General features: G+C 36.5%; 1 protein-coding gene across 1 annotated transcript; it reads left to right on the top strand.

Annotated features, from left to right (window-relative positions):
• The first annotated feature begins 387 nt into the window (after positions 1 to 387).
• LOC104245953 (vacuolar protein sorting-associated protein 54, chloroplastic-like) lies at positions 388 to 16,678 on the top strand. The gene is made up of 20 exons (XM_070167919.1): positions 388 to 1,461; positions 2,697 to 2,759; positions 3,135 to 3,214; positions 4,568 to 4,685; positions 6,115 to 6,189; positions 6,924 to 7,080; positions 7,229 to 7,317; positions 8,039 to 8,295; positions 8,879 to 9,050; positions 9,159 to 9,242; positions 9,320 to 9,583; positions 9,653 to 9,738; positions 10,129 to 10,282; positions 10,859 to 10,940; positions 11,529 to 11,608; positions 12,660 to 12,821; positions 13,721 to 13,788; positions 14,564 to 14,644; positions 15,570 to 15,808; positions 16,321 to 16,678. The coding sequence occupies exons 1-19, from the start codon at positions 670 to 672 to the stop codon at positions 15,700 to 15,702; spliced, it is 2,997 nt and encodes a 998-aa protein (XP_070024020.1). The 5' UTR covers positions 388 to 669; the 3' UTR covers positions 15,703 to 15,808; positions 16,321 to 16,678.
• The last annotated feature ends 810 nt before the right edge of the window (positions 16,679 to 17,488 follow it).

Here is a 17,488-nt window from a genome sequence, read left to right on the forward strand (position 1 = left end):
TGTAAATGCATATACTTAATTGAACTTGTAAACTCCATTTACAGAATGTGACTTGAAAACCAGGATTTGCTAAGACTTGTCAATCACATTTCGTAATGCAGACTAATAAATCGAATTTAGTGCATAAGGCTTAAACATTGCAGTTAGTGAACATGGCTTAAAAATTATAATGATTGAAGACGGGCTATAATCAGAATTACCGAATGCGAGTTATAAATCGAACTAGCAAATGGGAATTATAAATCGCAATTATCAATGAGACATAAATTGAATGCAATACTAAATGAGACTTATAAAGAGTTAACTTGGTAAATCGGGGAATTGGACGTATAAATTGCAATTTGAATGCGATATCCATTAAACTAATGCTAATCTCACTATCTTATGCGACTTATGTATCTTTATTTCTTATTGTGAATCCGGTTTGTTTGCGTCTTATTTCGTAGTTCTCACTTTCCCGTTCCCCCATTGCTGTTGGCACTTTCCTTCTCACTTCTCAGTCATCTTGCAGAGAGCGCAAGATCCACCTCCATCTCTCTCACCTTTGGCCTCAACACAAGTCCTAATTCTCTTCGCTTGTTTCTCTCTTTTGAGTATCACCACACGCTTTCACACTACAATTACACACACATATGGTCCGGAAATCTTCTTCTTTAGAGAGAAATAATAATGGATTCACAGCCTTCCCGATCTTCGGGAAGGTTCGAAACCAGTCCTACTAACATCACCAGTAATAATTTCTTAACCAAATCAAATTCCGATACCAGCAGCAGCAGCACCCATAATACCCAAAGCTTAGCTTCAATTCTTAACAACCCACATGCCGGAAAATCCGACGGGTTTTGGTGGTGGTCCACGTCACCTTCTCTTCCTACTCCCGACTTCCTCCCTCTATCCATCGTACCCAAACCCGGATCCAATATCCGGCAGCCCGACTTCAAATCCTACCTCTCACCAATTTCCGACCCGTATGCTCGTTTCCACGACATTCAACAGCACACGAGATTCGAGTCCCTCGACAATCAAAATGACCAAAATGCTCTCGTTGCTTGCTTAAAGGAAGTCCCCGCGCTATACTTCAAAGAGGATTTTGAGTTAGAGGATGGTGCTACGTTTAAAGCTGCCTGCCCGTTTAGGACCACTGCTGAAAATTCAGTTATGCAGGAGAAGCTGTCACAGTATTTGGATGTAGTGGAATTGCACTTGGTGAGGGAGATTTCCTTGCGTTCGAGTTCATTTTTCGAGGCGCAAGGGCAGTTAGAGGATTTGAATTCGAAGATTGTTGAAGGGTGTGACAGGATAAGGGAATTGAAGGAGACTATAAGGCTCTTGGATGACAATTTGGTGGGGTCTGCTAGAAAGGTACAGGAGTTGAATGTACGGAGGAGGGAGTTGATTTCACTACAGGACAAGTTGAAGCTTATACTATATGTTGATCAAGCTCTATCAACTCTCAACCTGGTATGTATGATACTTAATATTTTTTCCCATTATTATGTAGTGTATCTTATGATGGTTTCTTGACTAAATGCTGTGAACTAATGATATAAGAACTTGGGGAACATTAGTTGGAATTACAATGAATTAAGTAAGGAATGTGAATAGACCCAAATACAGCAGAAGGTTAGAGTGAAGTTGTTGCAACTCATGCTTTGTGACAAAATTAGCTGGTTATACGAGGCTGATAGAAATAGGTATTGAATGAATCTTTGTTTTGCTTTTTTATAGAAAATACTACGGATCCTGAAAAGCTGAGATGACGGTGTAATCACAGCAAGCAAGTTATTAGGTCTTATTTTTCAATAACCACCTGGTAGAAAAGTTAAGGAGTCTTCTGGCAATTTGAATTCTTATGATGGTGATAACTTCAGTCTACTCTGCTATTTTTAGAATTAAATGTCCTTAGGACGAGAAAGTAGATTAAGTAATATATGGAAGAGAGCTAAGATCGAAAATATTGGGCTTTTACATAAAATCTTATAATTTTTGAACAGTGGCCCTATTAGAGTATTTTTTTTTTTCTGGATGAAATGACCCTATTAGAGTATTTAGGCAGACACATGTAATTCATCTTGATATCCTTTCCACAATAGTATATAAGACTATACAAAACCTTTGTTCTTTCATTTTACGATCAAGAGGAATATTGCCTACTTAGTACCCTATTTCTTAGCTTAATAAATACAATTCTTTTGAGAAGCCGGGATAGAATGATAATACATTGATAAGCACCAAATCCCTTGGACGATTATATTTAAATGCTTGATCAGTCAATAATAATTGGAAGGCGGAGCAAAGGCGACTTGTTGATGGAAGAACAATAAAGTAAAAAGGTCTTTAACACATGTGCTAAGGCCTCAAATATTTTCCACCTCACCAACTGGAATGATCTCAAATGTTCTGAGATTGATCTTTAAACCCAACTCCAGTTGGAACTGTCAAAAGTGGTCTTAGATACATACTCCAACAAAGCCCTTTCTGTATCACAAAACACTAGAGTGTCATCAGTGATTAGTAGTAGGTACTTGTGTATGTCGGGTATCTGGGTTCACCGAGATGTAATCTGCCTAGATAATCATGAGGAACTTAAATTTTCTTACTGCAATTATTGATTTTTCATATTTTATCCTACGTATTGACAAGTCACTGGTTATTGAATTGTATTGATCTGACACATATTCACATATTTTATACAGCTTGTTGCATCTGCAGATTGTGCTGGAGCTTTAGATGTTATAGATGATTTACAAAATTTATTGGTATGTTATAAAAGTCTTATAATTTCTCCGCTCATATTTTCATTTTTAGTTCCTTCTAGCCGTTTAACACCACCTGACTAGTTTTTACTTTGATCAACCTCTGTGTTCATCGAGGCTAAACCTGTCACCATCCTTCTTCTGTAACTTGAAGTTGGAATATATCGAACTTCTTTGTGATTAAGTTGGGTACTATTTTTTTCTTCAGGATAAATAGATATTTGTTTAATATGCTTCAATTTTTATTCTTGGTTTGATGGCTTCAATGAAAAATATTTCGTACAACTATGTGGATTGTCTGTTGCAAAAGTCTAGAAGATGAAGCTGTTATGACCATTGTACTTACTGCAGTGTCAATGCTTAATCTATGCTTAACAGGATGGAGATGAATTAGCTGGTCTACATTGTTTCCGCCACGTTCGAGACCAGTTAACCGCTTCAATTGATTCCATTAACAGGTTAGACTATTCGGATTGGATTTTTGTCTAGGTTCACTCACATTATTGCAAGAATGATATTGCCTTTAAGGTGTTTGAATTTTGATAATGCTAAGTGAATTAAAGCTTTAGCATAGTTTCCATTTGCTGTAGCAAAACGTGATGGCTTATGTTTTTTTTGATAAGGTAAATTGTATTAATCAAAAGGGAGAGAACTCCTGTATACAGGAAGTATACCAAAAAGTAGAGAATTTACATCAGAACATGATTCTCTACAAAAGACGCCCACTCTTCTATACAAGTACGGGCTATATGAGTGCACCAAAAAACGATCAAAGATAAAAGACTATTCTTAAGATGTGAAAAAGGAGACTCAATCCCCTCAAAAGCTCTCCTATTTCTCTCCCCCCAAAACTATCCACATGAGAGCTAACTGGGCAAACTTCCACGCCTTTTGCTTTCTTCTTCTACGGAAACCGCCCCAGCTATATAACATTTCCTTTACAGTGCTTGACATCACCCATTGAACACCAAAAACATTCAGGATTGCCCTCCACAAAGCCGAGGACACAGGGCAATGCAACAAAAGATGATCAACTTCTTCCCTGAGCTTTTACACATGTAGCACCAACTAACAAGTGTGATTCCTCTCTTTCGCAGATTTTGAGCAGTCAAAATCACTCCCCTCGCCGCTAGCCATGCATGATGGCTTATGTTTGCTAATATCTTTAGCGGTTTTGCTAGTAATATCCGTTTCTGAGTTAGTTGGATCAATGGTAACTACCAGAACAAACTATTATCTCAGGGTATTATGGAGTGACCAAACTAGTTGTTTTTTCGTTTTCTTTGAGCTAAGGAGCAACCAAAATTTCCTGTTTGCATATTGCGCAAGGAGTAACCAAGCCTTCCAGTTAGCATGGATGATTGTTTGGGATTTGTGGATGATTTTCTCGTATGATACTTATTTTGTACTGCTTGAGTTTTATACAGGGGTACAAACCGTTTTCCATCAATGAATCTTTCTGGTATAGAAAAATAAGTAATTGAACTTTTGTTTCTGTTTTCATTCTTGAGTTTGTGTATATATAATTCACACAACTAGTAACATGTAAGATTTATCTGATCAGCTAAGATACCTATTTTAGGGCATAGCCATCCAGTGCACGAGCTTGTTGCTAGTTTATTCCACTCTATTGATTGCAAGTTCTATTCCACGTTTTGGCAGCAAAATATTACCATTCTACTTAAACAATGTTCCAGTATTTTGTATTTGCTTAATACATCTTTGGATCCAAGGATCTATATTACCACTGTTTTTTTAAAGTAAACTTTAGTATATATTGGTATTGTTACTTACCGGATCCATTCTTGTAGCATTCTTTCAGCAGAATTTATGCGTATATCTATACACGAAACTGGCGACCTGGATGCTTCAATTACATCAGAATTTAAAGTGGGGGCGACAATTTCCATGAATGGAGAAGGCCATGAAGTAAGCATGTTTTTCTGTATTTGTATATTGATGTACTTGGTCTTAGATAATATATGTCAAACTGAGAAACTTTCTGCACTTCTGGTAGAAGATAGTGGCCACTGGCCCTAGACAGTTTAGATGAAAAACAGTTTTAGAACTGGATATCTCCGGTTGAAAAATGATGATTGGAACACAATATTGAGTTTAAAATTTTAGAAGTTCTTTCTGGGTACTGGTACTTTGGTATTCTCTTTCTATTAGCAGTAGGAGGTTTTCTTGAAAAGGTTTACTGGAATTTACCAAGTAGAAATGTGAAGGAATGTATATGATTATCAGAAACAGAAAAAGAAAGAAAGAAATGTGAAGGTATGCGTGTAGTTTCGCATAGATAGCTGGTGGTTTTGTCTAATTTATTCTCCGCATAAACTATATTTTCAAAATGTCTTTTATAAAGCCCTTGTCCACTGCAACAGGCGAAAATCCTATTCTAATCTTATGACGCCTACAAAATTATGATTTGCCAAAGTTGTATCGGAGTACAGCCATCAAAACCTGAGATAACTCCTTATTTGTTGAGGTGCACACAAGCTGCCATGATCACCACTGTTATAAAAACTAAAAATAGTAGTTCCCTAGTTGTCTTTGCCAACACCAACTTCAGTCATTCCCTTTTACTGCAAATTTCCTTTCTTTTTGATGAGTTTAGTTACCTTCAATCTGCTGGATCCTTCAAACTAATGCTTATTTTCGACTTCAATTCCCTTCCTGAAACAAAAGAAAAAAAAGGAGCTATCAATTAGCGCAGAAGGGGATAAGAGGCTTGTACTGCTTGAAGTAGGCCATTTCCATTTACATGGAGGAAGGTGGACAGGTCATCAGTAACTAAGGATGACATCTCTAAAGCTAAAAATAAGATAGCAGCTTCAATGCCTGATAATCTGCTTATCATCAAAGGCTCGTGGTTTAATACACTTAAGTAATGCTCTGAGTTGTATCACCATATTGTTTTGTGAAAAACATTAAAGTAACAAATAATCTCTGCTATCTGTTTTGCATATACGTGACTTGTGGCACTTGTCTGGTGGAAGTTCTCCTGTTAGTGGTATCTCTCCTATTAGGTTCATGGGTTTTGAAGGTCTAGGAAGATAACGGGTGATATAAGTGTCTGAATCTTTCAAGTTGTATCTTCTTCTGGTTGACCTTGCAGTATATACTTTTCTGCTGATATGGTAATAAGTTCCATGCTTGATTCTAAATGTAATTTATGTATTTTCTGTTGCTCAGTGTTCTAATTGTTGTGGGCCTCTCCCTTTCATATCACCCTTTAGTTCACTGTGCCTATGAAGTGCATCTTGTCATGTGCATGCTTAGTGTAACAATATCTTTGTGGCTAGTCATCGTGCAACTCAATGACCAATCGTCTGAACATGACATTGATGTATTGCAGGTTAAATTGGATGAAGAAGAAACCTCCAATTTGCGAGACCGGCTACTTCCTTTTGTTATTGGGTTACTTAGAACCGTGAGTATCTCTCTTTTGTTACTGAGTAACAATTGTTACACACCTGTGTTGTAAAATGTTGGTGGTATAATGATTTTCTTTGGGTAGTAAATAATGATTGCTCAATGCCATATCATGATCATGATCATGCTCCCTGTGTAAACAAAACAGCACACCTACGAAAAGATGCAGAGTCACTCTTTCTTATAGTTAGGTGAACAAAACTATTCGAGCTAAATACGTGAAGCTTTGGGTGGGATTATACTCTAAAGTATAAATAAAAAATTGAATGATTTCAAGAGCTGAATTATCGAGCCTACACGTGTCATTATCTAAATAGAGCAATATCTTGTCAAGAGAATTTGGCTTGGCGCTGATTTTATTCCAAATTCTTCAGTTTTGTGTGTATACGATTTGATGTAATGAGCTGGCCATGGTTTAATCACTTACAGGGGTGCTACAATGCTAAATAGAGTATATGGGGCCAAGAGGAGATCTATTATGTGGAAACAGGTGATGGTGAAGATAGGCTTGATTAATTATTTGAATCCTTTAGTTTAGAAGAGAATAATGCAGGTGGAAGATTGACTAAACATCGGTCCCATCCAGCTGCACACTATACAAATGAAACAAACTCTATTCTGGGTTGTTTTGTAGTCTATGGATATTGTTTCTGTGAACATTGTTCTGAGTGTTTGGAAGTTACTTGATGTTTGTACTGAAACATCTGTTCATGGTTCACTTTTGATATCCAGGCAAAACTCCCTGCGGTATTGAGAATATATCGTGACACTCTTACGTCCGATATGAAAACTGCCATTAAGATGGCAGTTGAAGAACTACTACGGGTGCTTGGTGCCCAACCTATGGATTCGGATTTTGTTGCAGGAGAGCGAGCAGTTGATGCTGATGGTGGGTTTACGTCATTAAGTTCATCTCATTTTCAAAAGAAAGTGCTTCAGATGCAAATGAATTGGTGATGCAACTTCATCGTTCAAGCAAAAGGGTGGGCTGGCGCATTCATGCTATGGTTTCTGATATCACGTATATGCTGACACAGGTGGAAGCTCATCCCTTGCCGGTAGATTGAGAAGCCTGTTGCCTGAAAGTTTTGTTCATCTTTTGAAGGCTGTTTTCCTGATAGTGCAGGTAATGTGTACCTCAACAAATTCAATATTATCTTTGTTGGTTCTCTGTTGAAGATTCATTTGGTGGATGCACATGAAGTAGATGCTATGTTAGATTTCCTCTTGTTCATTATAGAAATGGTAAAGGAACTGCTTTTTGCCCCTCTTTGTGTTGTATATATCCAGCACACACTTGGTGCCAGACATCTCTTCCAAACTAATCACTAACGAAGGATATTTGGTGGGGCACTAATATTTTTCTATTAAAAGATGTTTAGTTTGTCACTGATAAAAAAGGTGTTCAGCTTGTTGTGAAATGTTGAAAAAAATAAAACGTTTTAAACTAAAGATGAGAAGCCAAATGTATGTGCCGCTAAAGACACCAGTCATTTACTACTTCAGTGGTACCTACTGGCCAGGGTGTCAGTATTTACTGTTTTCATCTATCAATATCATGACTGTCCACAACTCTCCACCAGTGTTAGAGCTGCAAAAGTAGAGTTTTTGCTAAGCACCAGAACTGAAGATAGAACATATATTCCATGGGAAATGTTGCATTTGCATGCATAACCAAACGGAGATAGTTTTGGTCAGGAATCCTGGTTGTTTTGAATATTTTGTTACCCATCCTTGTTGCAGCTGTCTGGAAAAGTGCTTTGTGTAAAATTGTCTTAGTGATTTCTGTCTTTGTTCCATCTAATTTTGGTATGATATGACTTGATTATGTCTTTTAGTGAATGCAGGCACACTTAGCACAGGCATCCCAAGTTAAAAAAGCCATTGAGTGGATTTTGTGCAATCTTGATGGCCATTATGCTGCTGACTCGGTTGCTGCTGCAATTGCACTTGGAGCAGCGGCTTCAGAAACAGCTCATGAAACAGATGATCAGGTGAATTCCTTGCTGCAACTTTCTGCGAAGAGGAACTCTGCCAAGGCTTCTTCTGTTCATGGGAAGGGAAATGATGGTACAATGACGTCGACTTTATCGAGAAATTTCAGGTTATTCACATTTCTGTTGCTTTTTCAATTTTTTGTCTTTTGGGTTTCTCTTTATTTACCAGAAATTTCGTGTCATTGTGTAAAATATTCGCGTCAGAGTTGATGTGGTATAGACAGTGTTTATTACTAGAAGTTCTGCAGCAAGGTGGTTTTCATTACTTTTTAACAAGCCCATGTTGGTAAAACATCAGGACTATTCTGAAAAACATCTTAGGTGATTGACGAGAGACTTTATCTGTACTGGGTGCAATTTCTTGCATGGGGTTAGAGGAGCAGAGGCTTTGCTGAGTTTTAGGTTTTTTACTTTTTCTAACTTGACTAGAAAAGATCTTTATCTGGTTGGGTTCTTTAAATGGTTGGTTTAAAGCGGCTGCATAGCAAGATTATTTGAATCTTGAATGCTGGTTTCTATAATTGCATTTTAGAACTTTTACTAAAAGTGGAAAAAAGTTTCACATTCTAATCTGTAAAAGGCGAAATGCTCTGTCCTGTGTTTTCAATTGTTGGCTTCTATTTATAGGGTCTGCTCAAGTTTTATTCAAAAAATTTCCAGATGTTCATCCCACTATTTTTTCTTTGACAGAGCTGATGTATTGAGAGAGAATGCAGAAGCTGTTTTTGCAGCTTGTGATGCTGCTCATGGCAGATGGGCAAAGGTCCTTGGAGTGCGTGCTCCTATCCACCCTAGATTGAGGTTGCAGGAGTTTCTAAATATATATAACATCACTCAAGAATTTATAACTGCCACTGAGAAGGTGAAATGCTCTGTGTTTTTGTTTTGTTTTTGGGGTTAAAATACATACTGTACTGGTTGTGTATCTGTATTACAGTTGTACTGATCCCTGTTTTGCCAATATATACAGATTGGTGGAAGATTGGGTTATAGTATTCGTGGAACACTGCAATCACAGGCCAAGGCCTTTATTGATTTCCAACACGAATCCAGGGTTAGTTTGTGTACCAGTTGAGCGTTGTATCATTGTGTCTTGCCTTCACAGGCTAAATGTATTGCTGGTTGATTCAGATGGCAAGGATGAGGGCCATTCTTGACCAGGAAAAATGGGCTGAGATTGATGTCCCTGAGGAGTTTCAGGCAATTGTCACATCACTGTTCTGCTCAGAATCTGAGACCCGTGAACTTGCTGATGAGGTTTCAGCTGATATTGCACCAAGCAGCCCCGAGACGTTCCTGAGCAGCGATGGTTCCCCTATGACAGAATCTGGACTTCAAAAGATAGCACGAAATACACAGCACACTGATTCTGTTCCATCAGATAGCACAGCACAGGTTAGTTCTTCATGATTCAGCTTACAAACTGAAAGTACTAATGCTGATTTTGAAGCTAATTCTTCTCAGATTAATGAAACTAACTCAAGAGAGCGTGGAAGATCTTCTCCTAAACTGATTTTCTTCAGGGGCATTGGGTATCATATGGTGAACTGGTTAGTAATTCCTTTTAACTTGTTAACTCATCTGTTCTTTTTTGGTAGAGGTGGCACTCTCAGATTTTCTTATTCATTTCTTAACTGTCGTTTTCTCTCAATTCCTTCTCTTCTCTGTCGTTGGTGGATCGGTTGCTGAAGTACTTGGAAGTTAGAACTACTGGTTTAAAGCTATTTCTTATGTAAATTTTCCTTGGTTGTCTCGACATGTTGCATTTTCTTTTCCCTAGTCAGAAAAGAAAACTTATCACATGGCATGACTTCTTAATCCTGTTTGGTGCTTTTTACATGGGACTTCTCCAAGAGTGCTGGATTGTACTTCCTATTTTTTTCCTTTTCTTACATTAAAATACACCCTTCAAAGATGACAATTCTCCTGTTATGTTTCAGCGGCTTGATTTTGGTAAAGATGTTGTCGGAATATATTGATATGAATAATAGTTTGCCGGGCCTATCTTCGGAAGTAGTTCACCGTGTTGTCGAAATCCTGAAATTGTTCAATACAAGGACTTGTCAGCTTGTCCTGGGTGCTGGAGCGATGCAGGTCTGTGTTGGTTTTCTTAATTATATTTTCTCTAGCTTATTGCTGATATTTTTTTTTGTGTACACAGTATTTTTATTTTTTAACAAAAGATTAGTAGGCTAAGGGTGCTCATGCCACCAAATATGTTCTTGATTTGAATCCCGCCTTCACCCCACACAGTGTAGAAGTTTAACCTTCCTTATCCCTAAGTTCTGATCCTCCTTTTACTAATCATCATCCAAATACCCTGGACTATGGGGTGAGAAAGGAGGTGAAAGAAATGCTAGAAGAGGATTGGTTTTTTATTTCCATATTTGTGGACTGCAGGAATAATTGGGTTTCTTTGAGGTGATAAACTTGCCAGAAAATGTATGGTGGTAGATGTTTGGGCATTAAAAGGTTTATTCTTCTGAAATCATTGTCAAAGATTGGAAGGCAGCTGTAATTATATTTTATAGTTTACTGTTGATCTGACATTGACTTTTTGGTGCATTTTTTACTCACTATTTTACCCCAGTTTACTCTCTCTACTAACATTATTTCCCTAGCCGATGGTGGATGCAATATCATTATTTTTAATTGAGATAAGTTTTACAGGTGTCAGGTTTGAAGTCTATTACTTCTAAACACTTGGCCTTGGCAAGTCAAGTCATCAGTTTGACATACACCATAATTCCCGGTATGTTAAGGATGATAAAGCTGTCAGTTATGGAGTGTCTTAATTATTTGGCTCGGCCGTTTATCCAATTCCTAGTCTACTATTGCATTTCATCCTTTAATGTGGCTGGAGAGACAAAAATTCATGCTTGGACATTCTTCCTTCAGTAACTCCATGTTAAGGTTACTATTTGTGTTGTTTTCAACCTATTGTTCAGGTTTTAGAATTCAAAGGGATTATCATGTGATGATATTGTGCTAATTGACGAAACCAGCAAGGGTGTCCGCCAAAAGCTTGAACTATGAGCACTCTAAAGAATAAGGGGTTTAAAATAAGTAGAAGAAAACTGCATATATAAACTGCAAGCTTAGTCAACATAAGAAGAATGATGTTAAGGTGTGATTAGATAGAATTGTGGTGCCTAAATGCAAGACCAAGACCGCTAAACTAATAAACTAAATTTGTTGATATAGCATGGGCATAAGGAGCCTTCACATAACAAATCTCATCATACTCATCAATGAAAATGGGCCAAAATTTACCTTAATGTAAATACCTTGTGATTTTAAAACTGTACTTTTTCCTGACAAGTTTTGTATTTGTTAAAAGAAATCAAGAGGATTCTGTTCTTGAAAGTTCCTGAGACACGCAAGGGACTTCTGATTCTGGAGGTTGATCGTGTAGCACAGGTATTGGAAATTTTAAATTCTATTATTGGTGCATTTTGCTTAAATCCGCTTCTAACAGAATGAATAATTTTTTTTTGGGGTCTATTTCATGCGATTCTTTTTTTTCCTTCCGTGAAGCATGCTCCTTTTCAAAATAGTTTCCTCCCTGTGTACGGATCTGTTATTTATGCTATGCATTTTTCTCCGCGCTAGTACTCACAAGACGTGTTGTGATGAAAAGAAAAAAAAGCAAATCCTATTGGTGAATCTTTTGAGAAATCACTCTATTGATGTCTCCTAATTGACCATATCGAGTTACAACTGTTATAAGATTAGCTGGAAACCGAAAACAGAATAAGAAGTTCAGGATCTCTTGCACTATCTTCAGTGGCACTTGAACACCAGGTGGAGAGAGATGGCTGTGATTAGTTTCTTCCTTGTGTATTTATCTCATGAATGCATCTTACAAGCTCTCATGACTTAAGAACATCTATAAAAAGTATAGGATGAAATGGAGGATAATGTGGCCCTTCTATTGTTAAAATTCAGGCTTGGAGTATGTTTCATCAAATGCTATTTCCTTATACTATTGCAATATATGGCCAAAAACGAAAAGTTGACGAAAAATAGAGTGCTTAGAAACATTAGTTTTAGCTTTGACCTCAAAAGCATTCAGCCTTGGTGTAGTCTGCTTATATAATAGACTGTATCTAATTCTTAGAAAAATAATAGGATGTAATATTGTAATGTTTTGCTTCTAATAACCACCGGCTTCCTTTTATCCCCAATCATGCATTTTCCAGTTACATGCCATTTTTCATATTTACAGTTTCTCGTATTTCATGAATTTTATTTCCTTTTTATCTCTCACATGGAAGTTGCATTTTGCTCTTTCTCATCCTTACAGATAATCTTAGAAGACTGTTGTTTGCTAGTTCTGTATATAAAGCCAATCAATCTTACATAGTATGCCCCAGTCAAAACATTCGGTGCTGAGATTATCAGACTTTCATAATCCAAGGTTTTGATAAGGAAATGTTGTTTTAACTCTAGATGTTTTCATGAAATGTAGGACTATAAAGTGCATCGAGATGAGATACACTCAAAGCTGGTACAGATAATGAGGGAAAGGTTGCTGGTCCACCTCCGTGGGTTGCCACAGATTGTTGAGAGTTGGAATAGGCCAGAAGATAGTGACACACAGCCAAGTCAAATTGCTCGTTCCATTACTAAGGTACAAGCTATAAGTATTGAGCCTGACTCTTGCTCCCCATTTTCTGCTCCACTTCTTCCTTATGTTTGTGTCCTAAAATGAGAAAAGGGATGGGATGAGGGTGGGTTTGTCACACCTGAACCACCTTTAATTAGCATTTAATGGTCATTCAATGTCAATTTGTGACTTTATTTTCTGGAAACCTAAAATGCTGAAAATGCTCTCGAAAAATATTTAACTGGATCAATAATTAAGCTACATAGTCATACGAGCGTCATTGAGAAAGATACAAGATAGCTTAAGAATCAGATCTTCCAATGCATCTAACAACACACAATTGCACCAAAGAATTTCTTCCTTGGATCAAAATGGCCTATCAAATTCTTCTAACTTATGTATTGGTTCTCTCTTTAAGTGCTATTCTATTTCTTTCCTTCCATATATATTAACCATATGAGATACTGCTTGTATACAGGAGAATTTTCCTATTCTTAATAAAATAATCAACCTTATAAAAAACGTAGATGTGCGATGTGCAACTTGTCATGCTTTACTCCAGCCCTTCTTGATTGTAAAACATGGGGGGTTGCCAAATTATGATTGACCTGAAATATTAACGACTACAAGTTCGAACCCCGTTTGAAATTTACTGGGAATTGGTTGTTGCTGAGTTAGTCAACTAATTCCAGAGATGATATTTCTCTGATACTTGATGCAATTTAACATATGCAAGTTTGCTCTCATTTTCAATTGTTTCTCTTGATGTTCCCATCTTCGCCTGGAGGTTATGCTTTACTTCGGTTCTTTGTTTAGTTGTTGCATGCAAGTTACTTTCTTTTGTTCTTTCCTACGGCAGAGCTTTTTCCAAATTTTACCTGGAACTTGTATCTAACTGATTTGCATTCTTAATCTGTTTGAAGGAAGTTGGCCTTCTTCAACGTGTCTTATCTCGAACCCTGCATGAGTTAGATGTTCAAGCTATTTTCAGGTGAACGTTTAAACTTTCTCCTCAACTTGTCTGTGGCAGAGCATAAAAGAGCTTTGTCTTTTTGGGAAACTCTAGAGAATCAATTATTGTTGCAGCATCAATGTCCTTTGCTTTCTTCAATTTTCAACTGTAACATATTTATTTGCTTAACACACCCATACCTTTAGGCTTTAGTTTTATCTTTGTATCTGATATATTTCCCCCGTCCCATTTTACGTGTTAATGTTTGAATGGGCACGAAGTTTAAGAATGAGAAAGGTTTTTGAAACTTGTGATCTAAAACAAGCCATAGATATTTGTGTGTTTAAATGATCTCATTAAGGATAAAATGGGAAGTTTAGAGTTCAATTGTTTCTTAGTGTAGAATAGTGTCATTCTTTTTGAGGCAACCTAAAAAGGAAAGTGTATCACCTAAAATGGGACATAGGCAGTAACTCTTTTTGATGTCCTATATTGTTGTTGCTATTATTATATATGTTGTTATGATTATTATTACCATTATAATAATAATAATAATTATTATATTTGTTGTTGTTATTATTATTTTTATTATATTAGTTGTTATTATCATTTCTTTTAGAAGATAAATAATTTCATTGATGTGGTCGTCATTTTATTTCATAAGGTTGTCCTTGTTTTTGTATCATTGGGAACACTGTACTTGTATATTGGGTGTTGGGATGAAATAATTTTTCTATTATAACCCTTGCTTTAATTAACATGTGGTATATTAGTTGCTTTTTTTGGTCCACTAAAATGAATGTGATACTTGCAGGCAAGTGGTTGCTATCTTCCATTCTCAAATTTCAGAAGCATTTTCGCACTTGGATATTAGCAGTCCACAAGCTAAAAAGAAGTATGGCTTCATTTTAGTGTATAATATGTGAACGTTTTTGCTCATTTAGATAATGTACGGCAGTATCATTCGATGAATTGTTATTTTCTTTTCTGAAGGGCTAATTTATTCATTGTTTTCAAGCCTTAGTTCTTAGTTGTCTTATCAAAATAACTAGTTCCTAGAATGCCTACATATTGTACTGTAGTACCATGTAAGTTCTTTAACCTATGATACATCATACAATGGGCGAGTAAGAGCACCAGAGCATCAACTTAACATGATGTCATCCAGATAATGGTCTGGAGAGAGTCTGCGTATATGTGTGCCTGCATGTGCACACACGCTTACAAAGTGGTGTTTTAAAGTATCTAACTGTAGCCAAATAGCTAGGTGCATAAAATCTATCGAAACTATGTTCCTCGGTGTTTTATATATTACTTTAAGGTTATATTGGAGAATAGACCAGTGAAATAATACAAGGCAAAATAGAGAATTTTGAACAGAAGTAGTAGAAGAAGAGGCATTACAAACTCAAGAAGCATGAAAAAGAAGACAATGACAACAATGAGAATTTTGAATACGTGTAGAGGATCCTAGTAGTCAGTAGTCGCATAGCAAAATGCCTATTTTTGTCCTCCTTTTTCCTTTGTTTTCTAAATCTTACTCAAACTATCGATCGCTTCTGGTTAGATTACTTTGCGCCTCCCTATCTAGAGTGCCCTCATTTCATGGAACTGCATTGCTTAACACAATAGATGATTACCTCTTGATTTGTATTACACTGTTGCTTTACAAAGTGATGGCTTTTAATTACACAAATATATCCTAAAGGGGAAGGCTGATAAGTTTCTTTTTTGTGGGTTCTTTTTTCTTCTTGTGTGTTACATTCATTTCTTTATTTGTTATTTGTTTATGAGTATTAACTTATTTTCTCTTGCAACAGAATGTATTGCGATGTTCAGCATATTCTTGGATGTATCAGATCATTGCCTTCAGATAGCAAATCCAGTCCTCCTAATTGGGGGCAACTTGATGAATTTGTGGCAAAAAAATTTGGCGAGGAAGTTAGCCAATAGCCTTGTAAAGTAGCCCATATTTTGTAAGATCAAATAGGTTTGATTTGACGGAGGCCATCTGACAATGCATGAAGACTATGCATCAGCATTGTATAATTGACTTGAGGTAAGTCTGGATTTACCAAAATCTTTATATGCATCAAACTGAAGCTGCATAAACTAGTGATAATGTAATTTTGGAAACTACTACCACTGTGTGATACAATGGAGGTATTTCTGTCTCTATTAATAACTAGACAAACTGTACCATGAGGGTAGATAAGTCTAGCAAACTTTGTTGTGGAAAGTGTGTTTATGAATCTTAAATCTTTAGCAATCATGGATGCCATAAATTACCGAAGTTCATTGGTTTGAGGCTTCTCCCAAAAATATATTTCATTGTTCTTGTTTTTATCTTCACATGTCATCCGAGTTTTCTTGTTTTACCTTCATATGAGACCTGAATTTCAGTATGAAATTTGCTCAGTAATATAATCTTGTACATGTTCAATTTTCTCAATTACTGGCATTTATAATCACTAAAGTTAGAATGTCTAAGATCTATGTTCCTTTTCTTAAGATTAATATCATTTGGAATTTTATCTTGTTGATTATTCTCATGTTCTTGATGTTTTGCAGATGTGCAGTCTACCACGGGGGAATGAAGTTTTGAGGAGAGGAGTCCAAAACAATTTTATGTTTGTCATACAAAAATTTTGTGATCAGTCAGATGCTTGAGTTTCATTATGATTGTATTCTTTCGCCCTGGAAATTAGAAATCCTTTTTCCTTTCTTTTGTTTTATATTTTTAGAGGAAAAAGGCACTAGCTTCTCAAAAGGGTAAGCATTTTTCTGCAGTAGATATAGAGATCAGTGGTAGTGTATGCTAATGAAAGCAACTGTATGTACCAAGGCCTTAACTCCGGTACCTTCTCCTGTATTGATATCAAATATCATAGAGAACGTTCTCGTTGTCGTTCTCCTCTCCTGATGAGAATAGATTGATTCTGGGCTCCTTTGTTTTGTAAAAATAGCACGGTATAACCAGTTTTCGGACTGGTCATTCAAAAATAGCCAGTGTTTACGAAGTCAATGAAAAATAGCCACTATTTTATTGCAACAGAGACCGGTTCAGCATAATATACTGGAGTTCGGTGCACCTGTGTATGAAGTCCAACATATTATGCTGGACCGGTATACTTTGCTGACTCCAGTAAAATATACTGGAGTTTGGAACACGGACCGGTATACTTTGCTGACTCCAGTATAATATACTGGAGACTGGAGCACCGGTGCTCCAAACTCCAGTATATTATACTGGACAATTATACTTGCTGGAATTCCAGTATATTATACTGGGGTTCTAGTGTACTTATGCTGGAACTCCATCATATTATGCTGGAGTTTCAACATACTTATCCTGGAACTCCAGTATAATATGCTGGAGTTCAAACATACTTATGCTGGAATTCCAGTATAATATATTGGCGTATTTTCCGGGTTTTGAATAGTGTTTTCGCTCAGTTTTATCTTTACAATGAAAAGTGGTTAAATTTCGATTACTTTTGAAATTGAGCTATTTTTGAACGACCAGTTGTAAATCTGGCTATTTTTGAATTTCTCCCATTGTTTTCCCCTCGTTAATCATTTATTTTGAGTTTGCTAATTGAATCCTTTTAGTAACGAGTCTTCTTGGATTACGTTTGAGATTGCGTCAGTTTCCTCTGAAGTGCAGAGAAAATGATATCCCTATTACCAGTTAGAATTTGTATAGAAGAAAAAAAAAATGATTCTATATAGATTTATT

Source organism: Nicotiana sylvestris, chromosome 2 (assembly GCF_000393655.2).
Source record: "Nicotiana sylvestris chromosome 2, ASM39365v2, whole genome shotgun sequence".
Taxonomy (NCBI): Eukaryota; Viridiplantae; Streptophyta; class Magnoliopsida; order Solanales; family Solanaceae; genus Nicotiana; species Nicotiana sylvestris.

Excerpts from the sequence above, each read along its gene's own strand:
- LOC104245953 (XM_070167919.1), top strand. The coding sequence starts at position 670 with ATGGATTCACAGCCTTCCCGATCTTCGGGAAGGTTCGAAACCAGTCCT. Across the intron at positions 2,760-3,134 it reads ATGATTTACAAAATTTATTG|GATGGAGATGAATTAGCTGG; the intron begins GTATGTTATAAA and ends TATGCTTAACAG. Across the intron at positions 8,296-8,878 it reads ACTTTATCGAGAAATTTCAG|AGCTGATGTATTGAGAGAGA; the intron begins GTTATTCACATT and ends TTTCTTTGACAG.